The 13,535-nt window shown below is 39.8% G+C and overlaps 1 protein-coding gene across 1 annotated transcript in view; it reads left to right on the top strand.

Annotated features, from left to right (window-relative positions):
* LOC133965218 (transmembrane protein 65-like) overlaps positions 1-13,535 on the top strand; it is a 37,450-nt gene that overhangs the window by 18,780 nt on the left and 5,135 nt on the right. The window contains exons 4-6 of the mRNA XM_062399661.1: positions 1,030-1,097; positions 1,923-1,977; positions 8,288-8,330. Coding sequence (XP_062255645.1) covers positions 1,030-1,097; positions 1,923-1,977; positions 8,288-8,330 — 166 coding nt within the window. The remainder of the gene's footprint in view (positions 1-1,029; positions 1,098-1,922; positions 1,978-8,287; positions 8,331-13,535) is intronic.

The following is a 13,535-nucleotide window of genomic DNA, read 5'->3' as shown; positions in this document are numbered from 1 at the left end:
CAGGATTGAATTCAGACCTTGCTGAAGGGCTCTTCAGTCAGAGCAGTGTGGCATTACAAGACGCCTGTGTTCAAGATACGAGAGAGGAGGTGTTTTGTGCAGCGGGGATCAATCGGGGAAAGTAATAAGTCTCAGTGTGTAATGAAGGGGAGCTGCTGCAGGAGGACCACCTTAAACACTAAATGTATTCAGCAGTTATTGTGCGTTAAGCAAACAATTACACTTTCAGCAGCTTCTTGAACCAGGGTGAACTTCAACTAGAATAGACTGAACCTTCCTCAGGCTGACACTTAGAATTCCCTTTCACGGCACCAACACTACAATATATATCTGATATGCCCACATACACACACACACACACACACACACAGTGCCTAAATTATGAATGCATAGGGGCATATACATTGTAGACATATCTACATGTTTATAGCTTCCTTTGGCTTGAAAAAGAATGATTGATATTTATGACTCGCCATTACCTCCGATATTTAGACTTATCTTACAAAATATAACATTCATTTCCAGGGATGAATTTGATATTTTCTGTGATCAAATGGATTATACTAAAATCTGTTCACCAAGATTAGTAACAGCTGTTGTATGTGTCCAGATTTTGTTTTGGATCAACACCAAATTATATGCACTCATAAATATCAGTCCTCTAATTATGCCAGTTGTTTTTCATCAAGATGTCCCACCCCTCCACAAAACTACACGGAAGTCTTTTGATGAGTTTTTAATGCAGACGGAATCATAACCTCCTTGGTGGAGGTAATAAACAACTCATAAATATTAATCGGCTTTTATTGTTTCCCTATAATTTTCCTCTGAGCACGGCTGCAGTGTTTATTTCTAGTGAAATCTTGCTCTGGTATCCTTCATGTTCATTACGTCACGGTTCTGCTCTGCAAGGCTTAATTAGGTCTAAGAGGTTGTTATTTATACATGCAGACTTAGACACAAAATCTTGCATGCTTTGTGTTTGTTTTGCCTGATGCTGATTTATTGTTTGTTTTTCTTACTTTACAGTTCTGCTGCACAACGCACTCCCTTTTGTTGGATTTGGATTCCTGGACAACTGCATCATGATCGTTGCTGTGAGTGTCGGCGTCACAGTGCTGGGGGGGACAAAGGGGGGGGGGGGGCTCGTGTATGGGCTCGTGGTGCTTAAGGGAACTTTGCACAGTAGAGTTGAGGAAGAAAGAAAAAGATAAACCCTCTTTGTTTGATCTATATCTGTTAATATTTCTGTTTTCCTGCAAACTGTCTCTCATCTCTTGAAACTTACTCAAATAATGAAATCTCATTTGAACTGAATAAGTCTGCTCAGAGAACAGAAGAGGAATACATGTTTCTGACTTAATTCAAAGTGTGCTTGCACCGTGGGGGTTATTTATGTAACTCTGCATGAATTCTTATTCACCCAGCAGGGATTTTGGAAGACAAGTGGAGAGAGAGAGAGACTCATACACAAGAGAAGCAAACTAAAGAGAGTAAATGTACAGTAAATAGAACATTATGAAATGTCATCACTCTGCCGAAAAAACAATAAAGTGCAACATAAATCAAGAATATTTAGACCGCACAAGTTTAACGTTGGCACAGCATAAAAGAGAAAATGAAATCAATATGTTATCACACCTTCGGGTTGGAATCAGCTGCTCTGTAAAATGATTGTGCATTTATTAGTGTAGCATTTTCTTTTAAAATAAGTGACTGTACAAGCATGAGTGTCCCTAGGTCTGCCAGGGCCTTTATTAGGGATTATAAACACAGTGAGATCATTGAGCACAGCTTTACCATCAGGATTGTAAGACACAAATGTGGCAGTTATCCTCACCACTGTGTTTTCCATTCTTACAAACACACTTTTGCACTCTGTGTGTTGATCTATGTGTTTGTGTGTATTTGTTACTTCTCAGGGCACTCATATTGAGTTATCCATCGGAGTTGTCCTCGGCATTTCAACTATGGCAGGTAAGAGAATCCTATTCAATTTTAATGTTGATTACATTTTATTATGTGCTTAGAAATATATAACAGACTTAGAATCTGTATATAGACATGTTTTTTTCATATTGTTTTCCCTGTACTTGCTATTTGGATTTATATCTCAGTTGAAGCTTCTTTCCTTGTGTGTCTCTCTTACTTGACTTCCTGTCTTTGTCCAGTTTTCCTACTCCTGTAACTGTCTGCACCTGCACTACTGTGTCTCACCTGAATTCAGTCATCCCCTAGCTGCCTCTTGTGTCTGTATATTCTTTGTGCTCTTCACTCTTCTCTGTCAGTTCATCTGTTCACATCTCTGGATTTTCCTCAAGCTTCACTTTTACTGGTGTGTGCCCATTTACTTTCTGTAACGCTTTTAATTTGAACTTCTATTTTGCGTGTTTATCTACCTGCTTTATTACGTCTATCCAGATACAAAACTGAAATATCCAGTACACAAAGGCTGCCAATCTTTTGGAGCCAGAGTCCGTTCAGTGGCGATCGTGGGATGGAGATTAGCGAGGTCCCGTCATTAATGAGTCAGTCTCCGCTGTCCATTTTGACATCTCGTTTTCATAGCATCAAATAACTAATTAAAACCTACATCAGTGTGATAGGAACCACCTAAATATATTTGACAGAAATGTATTGAAATGTTACTTTGACCTTGTAGTTTAGTCCATGTCCCATTATTTAACATGGAGGAGACAGGAATAACGCCACTTATCTCAATAATAGATGTCTTAATATACACTCTGTGGTTTGACCTCACAGACTTTGTTCTGGTTCAGAAACACATTTTGCCTGACCACTCTCCAAGGGCTGTCCACTGTTTGCATCCTTATTACAGTATTGTCTGCCAAATTATAAAGGACTAAAAAAGAACGAGACATTTCCAACTTCCGCGTGGTCAGAGGACTCATTGTGCAGCTGTGTTGAAACACTAACGGTCTGACCACTGTCCTGACACTAATCCAGAATGAAGCGAGATGATAATGAAGCACTTAGTGGTAATGATAATTTCATAAATGTGATAATGGTTTTCGGCATCAGTTTGAGTGGATGGCATCATATCCACTTAGTTTAAAGAGGCACATTTGCATCTTAATACTCTGACCGGCTCCTATTCTGTAGCTGCTGCTAGAGGTTTTTATATTATATTATATTACATTACCATGAATATGAACAGCACTGAGGAAGCATGAAGATTGTTGCTATTTACATATTCACTAACATTTTAGCAGCAGCCAACACTTCCACTTCTACCATCTCTAACTCTGCAGGTGTTATCTTTCCTGCTGTTGCTGCTGAGACTCAGTAAACTGATCTGTCTTCAAGACTAAGATGAGTCATAGCTGATGCAGCTAAGGAGGAGAGGATTTAGAAGACTGACGTTTTTACCTCCGTCACAATACTTGGTTGAATAATGCCCTATGGGTCGGGAAAGAACCAATTAAAGTTTGGTGCAGATTCTGGGACAGATCCAGGATTTATTTTCTCTGGAGAATAATTGATATTTTAATAAAAATAGGGGATTTTTATAGGAGTAATATTTTTGAGTCTGTGCACTTTGGTACAGATGTTAATAAAAAGATCTAGTGAATTAAATGTGGTTTCATACGGGGACTGTTGGGCCTTGGCAGAGGTCTGTGCTTCTACTTTATATTGCTTTCGACTGAGGACTTGCACGAATCAAATAACCTGACCAGTGCAGATTACAGAGCAAAGATAAATTGATCCGAGGTGTGAAATGCAGAGAGGAGGCAGATGATTCTACACTTTGAGGTTCTTAATGTGTGTCGAAGCAAGTAGGACTTGGTCCTACTCCAGATTTCTAATCCATCGCTTTAATTTAATATATAGAGCAGAGAGTTATCAGATTCCAAACTCTCCAGGAAGAAAATGTAGAGTCCAATTTTCGTCTTCAGGCTTCAGACAGGCTTTTCTCAGTTTGACAGGCAGTCTGTCATCTTTGGGTAGCAAGATCTTTATATCTAGATTGGACAGTGAGCTCTTGCTACAGAAATCCCCCCTTCAGAGAGTTATTTGTAAAAACTGTAAAACTTCCCAAGAGCCTTTACAGACACTGATAGATTCATTCAAAACAGAAGGAGCTTCTGTTCTTTCCTCCAGCACATAGCCTCAGCCCCGTTTCTCACTCAGACACATTTTCACAGCGGTTGTCACTGTTACTCATTCCCGCTACGTCAGGGACATTCTGGGGTCTCTGCATATCAACAGGCTGCCGTTATCTCACCCGGTCCACCGTGATTTAACACTCGTGTCAAGTCTGTAGTCAAGTCCACCCATCACACGGTCTCCAGGAGGCCAATGTGTCTCCGCTGACAGGAGTGAAGATGGAGGCTGCGTCGGGTTGAGCTAATTACATAATTTAAGAGAGGTAATGATGTGGAAAATCTCCAAAAATGGTTAAATCCTTCAAAAAAGTACTCAAGTTTAATAACGAACAAAAACGTCTGCCCATAAGGACCCATGTCCTTCTCAACCTTCACAAGTATGTACATTACAGTCTATGGCATGTACTTTTCAATTTGATCCACATGAATATATTAGTATTCACATATTAGTAATATATGTTATATGTGTGTATGTTCCAAAATATACAATATTATTGCACACATTCAATCCCCTATATAATTACAATTCTCATTACTGCTATGCCCCCCCCCCCCCCTCTTTTCATTTTTGTCAGACAATTTCCTTTTTTACAAAATGCAAATAAAATGTGATTGATTGAAACCAATCATCTGTTAACATCGTGGATTAACAGGAATAGGATATAGTTATATATAGTATTAGCTTGAAAAGAAAATGTCTATACTGAGCTCACATACAGTTAATACACACATAGCCGTATTTCCTAAATGTGTGTGTGTGTGCCTGTGTAGGTTATTATTGCTAAAATAATGAAATGCTGCAGACATCAGTGGGTGTTGCTCAGCCTTTTGTTTTTCACGACATGAACATCACAGCTGGTAATTGAGCCTCGGAGACAAAAAGAAGAGACCCCAATAAAAAGTTCACACTTTCTCATATTTGTCATTTCACATTATTTCACGGCCCATTTCTCATTATTGGTTTGGAAATAGAGGCATTCAGTTGGCCGAGTTCAGCTTCAGGACTAGAACCTTTTTTGAAAGTTTGTGAGAAAGATCTGTCATAAAGTTAGTTTATTCAGTTAAAGGTTCGGTGTTTAGAATTTAGTGACATCTAGTGGTGAAGTTTATACTGTAAGCCCTTACAGACTGGCCGTAAAAGGAACCAGGGAACAGGGATGCAAGTCTCTCCTTTTGGCTAAATCTTCTAAAATCTAAAATATTTCTCTCCATCCTATCTGTCTAAAGAGATTGTTAAATTCCCATGTAATGACTCAGCCCAGCCACACTCCTGCTTCCTCACTCTCTGCCCTTCTCTGGGCTTCACTCCATCTCCCTTTGATTTACTCCATCTCTCTTTAATTGAACTAGTGAGAAGAAAGGACGGAGCTTGTAAAACAATGTTAACGTGTCTGTGATGTGTTCATCTTCATCTTTTGGAACTGCTCCACTTGTGCGTGTCATTCCGTCTCTCACCAACCTGAGGATGTGAGCTGAATGTGAGAGTCTGAATCACAGAGAGCAGCTAGTTTAAGACCAACAGCCGACGGTGGCTGGTAATTACACCTGAGCTGCCTGAGCACATAATCAAGCTGATTGGATCTCCATTACATATGCCTCCTCGGGGGCTTGTTCATAGACATGATGTGTAACAGTGGGATATATTGTTGTTTTATTACTTCATAAATCTTGAATCTAATGTAATAAAGTAATCAGTTCTTCTTTTCATTTCAAAGTGAGAATTAAAGCAGCAAAGAGAAATAAATAAAATGTGGTTTAAATCTTTTAAGTATTGATATTACTTATAATGATTTAAACATACGACATAAAAATACCCTCTGCCACAAAAACTCCAAATCTATTTTTGTTTTATTATCCAACCTGGAAAAACAAAAGACACTGCATTTAAATGTGTTACCCCCAAGTTAAATTCATCTTTCATCTTTAATCTCACTTGAATCACATCACAATCAAGGGCACCATGGTATTCAATGACTTTAGCTGCTTTCTGACATGCTCTTAAGTCGTATGTGAAACTGGGAACAAATATCCCAGTTGCCTTACACGTAGAAGACATGGACAAGGATGTCAAATTGGAAAGACAAGGACATTTGGGAGCTTTTGAGATAAGGGCTGAAATTGTCCAACAAGTTCAAGCAACAACAAGAGTATTTATACATTTTCTGGAATTCAAGTTTAAAATCAGCTCAGACTGGGATCCTGCCATTTGCAATCATCTCATTTTGCACAAATCCACTGTGAGTTTTGGCTCCAGCTGACTGGCCAACAATTAGGAACTCTCCCTTCTAAAGCTGTGATGAGGTCCTGCTAAGAGTGCGCCAGGCTAACATCTTGGATTAGAGCCAAGTACAACTGACCTACAACTTATTAACATTGATGCTTTGGAGCGGTGGGCAGGCGCGTCTCTCTTTGACAAGGTCAGGGTTGCAGGTCTGCAGGGACACAGTAAACAACACTTACAGATCGCAGCAGCTCACACATCGATTCCCTTCATCAGACTGTGAGCCTGCAGAGGCTTATCTGACTTCCTCTGTGCCCGTGAATGTGGCTGAAGCTCCTGTGGATGCTTTGTTCAGAAAGTAGCTGCAGCCGCCGGGTGCTTGTTTGGAGTCATTATTTACTGTTTCCAGCCTCATTGCCTGAGGAGCTCAAAGATTAGTCTGAAGCAGTAGATACTCTCCTCCAGTGTGGGATGGAAATTGTGTCTTATAGCACTAACACCACTGCTGCTTTATTTCTGTTCCTCTGAGGGTTTCTGTGCCGCCGCAGCCCCACTCTGATGTCAGGGTCATGGACAAGAGAAGGGACACAGACAAATCACCTCATTCTCTTACATTGACATAAAAAACAACAGAACAAGCAGATTCCTCAGGGAATTTCCTGGTGTTCTACCCCCCTTTACTCAGCGTAGTGACAGAGACCAGAACATATTGAGTCATAAGGCTCATAGGTTCCCTCCTATGTCATGTTTAAACATGTCCTCCTCTCCACAGAAGTCCTAATGTTTAACTCATTTCATTTCATATTTAGTGATTCAGCCTAAAGTGAGCGGGTCAATATGGGCTTCAGCAGTGCTTCTGAAACACTTGTGGTCGTCCATCATGTCCTGTGTAAAAACAAACATGGTACAGTTTGTCTTTTATATATATTTAAATTATTATTAGGCTTTATTGTTGTTTATAAAGGTTAAATATTCTTACTAGTTTAGAAAACTGTTTCTTATTTATTACCCTCATCAAGGAGGTCATGTTTTTGCCACAGTTGGTTGGTTGGTCAGATTATGTAGAATTATGCCACAGCTACCGAACGGCTTTAAACAGAACTTGGAGAAGGATGGGGCCTGGGTCAAGAAGGAGCCAGTCAAATGGATTTTTAATTTTCTTTGTGGGGATATGGCCAATTTCCCAGGGAATAATTCATGGGTCTTGATGAAAGAGCTCAGGGATAGTGAGGAGACGGTGTAATGAGTGTGTGTAGTTGTAAAGGCTTTGGCTGAGGTATGCGCTTTCCTGAGGGCCACTACAATCAATGCTGTCGTCCGTGAAGCTAGTGGCCTCTCAGGAGCCATAAGGTGTAATATCACCGAGTACCACAGGGAAGGCCTGTGAAGATAATTGAAGTGCTTATCTCTCTCAGCTCCTGGCCAACACCTCGCCCTCAGATACAGAAGCGTGTTACTCTATGGTCCAAAATGAGCACTGCAGTCCTCCCTCACTCTTCACGTTATTGAAAACACTCCCACACACCGTCTTCCTTGAAGTGATTTATTTGTTCGTGACGTTTTTTTTTAGTGCTAGACCTTCATCAGACAAATGGTTTCCAAGAAAGAGAAGCCGTGTTAGGATCCGTTATATTCTTTTATTATTCAATGCATATTTTCTTCTATAATGTCAAGATGGACTAAACAAATCATATCTTCCAAATCAATTCATCCCGATGGGACCGTTATTCCCCTTATGTGTCTGATGGGTCTCCTCAGCTAATATTACTTGCATACATTGACATAGAAAGGGCTGAATTTAGTAACCTCTCAAAGTGAAGGATGCTGGCAGATGAATCCTGGAACATGCCTGTGAATTGCGTCTTGTGCCTCGACATGAATCTCAATTTCCACTTCTCATTTGATCCTATGTCTATTTCTCTTCTCACATTCTCTGCAGCTGCTGCCCTCGGCAACCTGGTGTCTGATCTGGCAGGTCTAGGGTAAGAATATCACACACACACAAACACACACACAAACAGGCCGCTATTATATTTAATCATTTTTAAATAGAAACTCAGACAATTGCGTGTTATATACACTATTGCACTGATATTACAGCAGCAGTGTTTTTGAAAACATTAAAGAATCCCTCTTTAATTGCTTTTCACTGACATGAAAAAGGTGGAGTTTTACCATCTCACCCTTCTAGCTTTAGTGAAGGCGATGTCTTTAATATGTTCAGTATTAAGGGGTAATTATTGATTTTAGCCCAAAAGGAAGATAAGCATGAGCAGCAAGGGAGGAAATGAATGAGGTTTGTGTCCCAGAGGAAAAAGACTGAGGCTGATGGGACGTTACCATTAATAAGAACAGACCAGTAATTTAACGTGATCAGTGTAGTTTGATTAAATCAAGAGATCATGCAGCCTTCCATGATTGGACATTTCGAAGCTGAGCAGGTAATGTTAGGTGTAAAAAAATGGTTGAAAACCGGATATCAACGTTAAACCAGTTTCTATCATGTTTCCATTACACAAAACAACCTCATTTTGGCTCTGTTGACACTTTCCCTAGATTATTTTTAAATGTCTGTGCTCCTCGTCTACTTTAGAACATATAACTCGTATTTATGGCCCGAGCTCCGAATTGTGTCAGGATCCCATTGTTCTCTTAATTTTTCATCTTTCTGCACATTGTAGATGGCAAACAAAATGTGTAAATTCACAAAACTTCCTACACATATCTAACTTTTTTACATTTTTTGTATTTTATGTGTGTCGTGCATGGGCTTGATGAATCTGCTCAATAGCATCCAGCAGCTTACACAGATCTAAGCCCCTGTTTTCTTTTTGTCATTGAAGTATGAATTCACTTGGCCCAAGAGTAAATCTCTTATTAACCCAAACCCTTATTGGTCAATGTTTGGACTCATCCAATTGACATAGACAGTGTTTTCAGCTCTGGCGCTAGTCTTTACCCAGATTTCTGTCTGATGAACATGTCAGGTACTGAAACAAATTCAGGTTTTATGTTTTTTAGATGGACGGACAACTTTTGCACAAATGCACATTGTACTGTCCTATCTCCAAAAAAAGTATTAATACCTGTTGTAATATTTAATCATATTTTATTGCTGACATACTAATATTTGACTAGATTAAAAAGTATATATTGTTTTGATTCCTATTTTACTCATTGTTATTTTCTTTTCGCACGTTACCTCCTTCAAAATCATGCTGTGAAAATGAATTGAAATAAAAGGTTGTGTTTCCGGCTGCCCAACACAGTTTTGTGCAGTATTTGGTTTGGTTTTGGTCAGAAGCTAAATGAGTCAATGTGAATCAACTGATTCTTGTCTATTACCCTCACCAGAGCCTCCTAGTGGTGACAGAGACCATTATCACCTCACCCTGCTTCACAGATATCCACATGCTCTCAGCAACATTTTGGTTTTACGTCAGTGATCATTATAACATGATAAAGAGATAATTGCTCTAGTTAAAATGCAGGGAGCATCAGTGAGTAGACAGACAGCACAGAGACTCTGCTTCTGCCTTTTCATCGTGTCAGCGTGATGGATCAGCCAAGTTGTTGTGGTCTCTCTGAACGCTCCCAGAAGACACACTCATAGGTCTTCTGGGTGTGCGTCTGTGTCTCCCACTCAGTCATAATTGAGAGGTGGAGCCCTTGTGGCCAGTTTGTCAAGGTGAGACTCAATTACACCAGACAGAAGAGGGTTTTTTTTTACAATGTGATAGATTTACATCAGAGAGGCCGTTTATCTGCAACACAGGAGTGTTCCTGGGTGTCTATACTCCAGGTGTCCTGCACAACAACACCTGCATCACCGCTTTTGTTCAATCAGACAAACAGCTTGAGTCTGCACATATAAATCCTTTGCTTTCCTTTGCTCTGGGAATTGGAGGCACTTCAGTTTGCAGTATCAGAATGCATCCTGTGCTCCTTTATTTACTGTTAGCAGTTAGTAAATGACAAAATACCTGTATTATTAGTCTGTTATTAGTCGTAAATTTATGTGTTTTGAAGGGTGTTTCCTTTAATTGGCTTATTATACATTCTCATTCCTTAGCTGTGTCTCCATTCAGGGGCTGCATCCTTTAAATCCAACCAACAACTGCTTTGGATCCTTCCAGGGCCACTCTATCCCACAATTCATTGCAAAGTAGCAAACGATGCAGCAATAAGAGCTGGACAAGCTGGTCACCCAAAAAAGGAAATCCTTCGTAGACCAGACCGTCTCATTTCGGTTCAGCCTCCGAGGTCTACGCACTCTGACCCTGTAGACCGAGTCCTCCCAAGGATGCAGACAGTAAATGGGGAAACTGCTCGTTTGTCTCTCTTCTTTTTTACTTGATGGTCTGAGAACTTTCATGTTGGTTTCATGCAGTCAGAATATGAGAATAGTTGTCATGGAGAAATCCGTAGTGTTGCACCTCAAGATGGAGTGGGAAAAAGAGGCTTTTCAGAAATATGTACTCTCCTGAGCTGTTTGAACATTCAGGGCATTTTTTTAACAAATTAATTCCACTGTAATGACTCTACAGTTGATGTAGAGACTGGAAACACAGAGGTGAGGCGGGTGGCCGTGGCTCAGGGGTTAGAGTGGTCATCCTCTTACCAGGGGGTCGGCAGTCTCTCTCAAACCTCACCCTGGAGTGTCCCGGGGCAAGATTCTGAACCCCAAATGCCCCTTCTCTCAGATAAAAGTCCTGCATATAGATTTGTTGCATCCATGAATGGGTGAATGTAAACTACTGCAAAGCTCTTTGAGTGGTCATCATGACTAGAAAAACGCTATATGAATACAAACCATTTACATTTACTAGAGCACGCCAAACCAAAGAGTACTTGACTCAAATCCTTGTTTCTGTCCACATGAAATAGCTCTGTTCAACACTGTGATTTTCTCTCAGTTGTGTAACTACACAACACAAACAGATGTATCTGTCAACACAACGTCCCCCCTGAGTCTTTCTCGTCAATACTGTAGTGATTACATCCCGGTGACTGTTTGTAAATCCTCCCCCCAACGTCTGTTTCCATCATTTGACTGACACTGACTGAGCTCTGCTGCTCTGCCTCTCGGCTCCTATATTGAGTTTCAGGTGTAATTAACTGTGATGAACATTCCTTTATTAAAATATTATTACATTATAAAGTTATTTATTTTAATCAATTGTACAAGCTGCTAAGCAGGAAATGCTGCTAAACTGATTATGGTTCAATATGCAGTCACTAAATCGACCAACCTTTCTATATTCATATAAATGGGTTTATGTGTAACTCTAGCTCTCTCTACCTTACACCATTTGAATTCTGTAATAAACTGTAGAATATCCCACGTGATCTTGGTATCATAACATGCGGATAAAGACAAAATTACTGAATGATTGGCGTTTACATTTCTCAGATATTGTCTTTTCAGGATCAACGTGTGATACGTCAGTGATCCCTTCAGTGGAAATCTCATTCCGCTCATCGTCCTCTATGAAGGTCTAGAGACAGAAACTGTCACAGACCAGAGGGAATTCAGTGTCAATGAGAAAACTCAGGAGGACGGAGACCTGTGTGTAATCTGAGCTCCTCCTTTGAAGGATTATCTTGTTATTGTCATACTCAACTACTTCTCTCTTACGAAAAATATACCATCAACGACCATCATTCATCACATATACACTTTTGTTCCTTATAGTTGAGGAACCACTGTTTCCTGCAGTAATGTGATGGCAGCTGAGCCTTTTAACTGTGACGATACATCGCTAATGTATTATTGTCCACATTTTAGGAAATGCCTTGATAATGGATTCTTTAACTTCATTAGATGTTTGATTTGTTTTTTATTGCTTGTAAATTCCATGTGCTTGGGTTTCAGGCTTTTGGTCAATCTCATGTTATGGAGGAATCCCAGGTCTCATCTGATCGTATACTCTCAGTGAATTTCATCATCTGCAGGGTTTTGAATAGTGCAGCGTTTTCTTTCTGATGCCAACCTAATTTATTTTGCTTTCTGCTGCTGCAAGGGTGTGAAATTGACTTGAAGGCAGGAGTGCGTGTCACTGTGTCGTAGGCGCACACATCAGAGGTTGTGTACGAATACAGCGGCTTGCTTTTGAATTTTTGATGAGTTTGTTTTTCATTAATGTAGTGAAAGCAAAACAGTTTAAACAAATGTTATTCATCTATATTTCTTCACTTTCTGCTCTTTTGTGAGGTACGGCTGTGAGCTCCAGCCTCTCACAAACACACACACACACACACACACACACACACACACACAAATACTGTTTCCGTATCTTTGCTTTGAGTATGCTCTTTACTACTTAGCGCTCCCCTGAGTCGACAGCTCAAGCTGCAGCTTATTTGTGGGAGCAGTGAACTGAGGATCCATTAGTGCTTATGACTGAGGCAGTGAAATCCTGTACTGACAGTTTGCGTTTCAGCAGATTCAGTCGACACATGACAAGACACTTGTCAGTAAAGAACAGCAGCTCTCCAGATGAAACATTTACTATTATTATTATTATTTGTTTAGTTGTTTTGGTCATTAAGCTGTGACTGTGTTTGTCTTTGCAGTTAGTTCAGTTTGTATATCAGCCCATTTGCTTGTGCTCCTCTGTGGTCTGGTCAGAACTAATTGAGAGAAACCACAGCTCATAGCACTCCACTCAAAATGAAACTCTTATCCTCAGCTGAGGTTGGAGAATAAAATCTTTCAATGAAGTTATGTTTGCCCAGATTTTTGATGGTGACATATGCCAGAAGCAAAGGTCTTTTTCATGTTTATATTTAAAATCTTCAGATTCTACAGTCTGTTCTACAGTGTTTGCTTATGTTCAATGTGTAGTTGCTACATTGTGATTTCCCAAACAATCTCAAATCAAGTCAAAGTTTATAATCCATCTGAGGGAAACAGGGTTGCATCCATAAATACAGAGACAAACTCACAATACAATCATGAAATTACAATTCTGCCTTCTTGTTAAAATAAACCTTAATGTGTCCTTACATATGTCTCACAATCTTTATGTTTTATATCTGTGAGGGTTCATTTTATTTTTCTATCATTAATTCATAGATTTTATTCATTTTACTGAACTTTACTGTGAACTCTATATCCTAAACTTGAGATAGAGCTCTGTCATGGACCTAGAATATCACTCTTTTTTCCTTCTGTGTAAACCACT

The sequence above is a fragment of the Platichthys flesus genome, chromosome 11 (genome assembly GCF_949316205.1).
Source record: "Platichthys flesus chromosome 11, fPlaFle2.1, whole genome shotgun sequence".
Taxonomy (NCBI): domain Eukaryota; kingdom Metazoa; phylum Chordata; class Actinopteri; order Pleuronectiformes; family Pleuronectidae; genus Platichthys; species Platichthys flesus.
The sequence above is the reverse complement of the archived record's forward strand: the minus strand, read 5'-3'. Positions and strand labels throughout refer to the sequence as shown.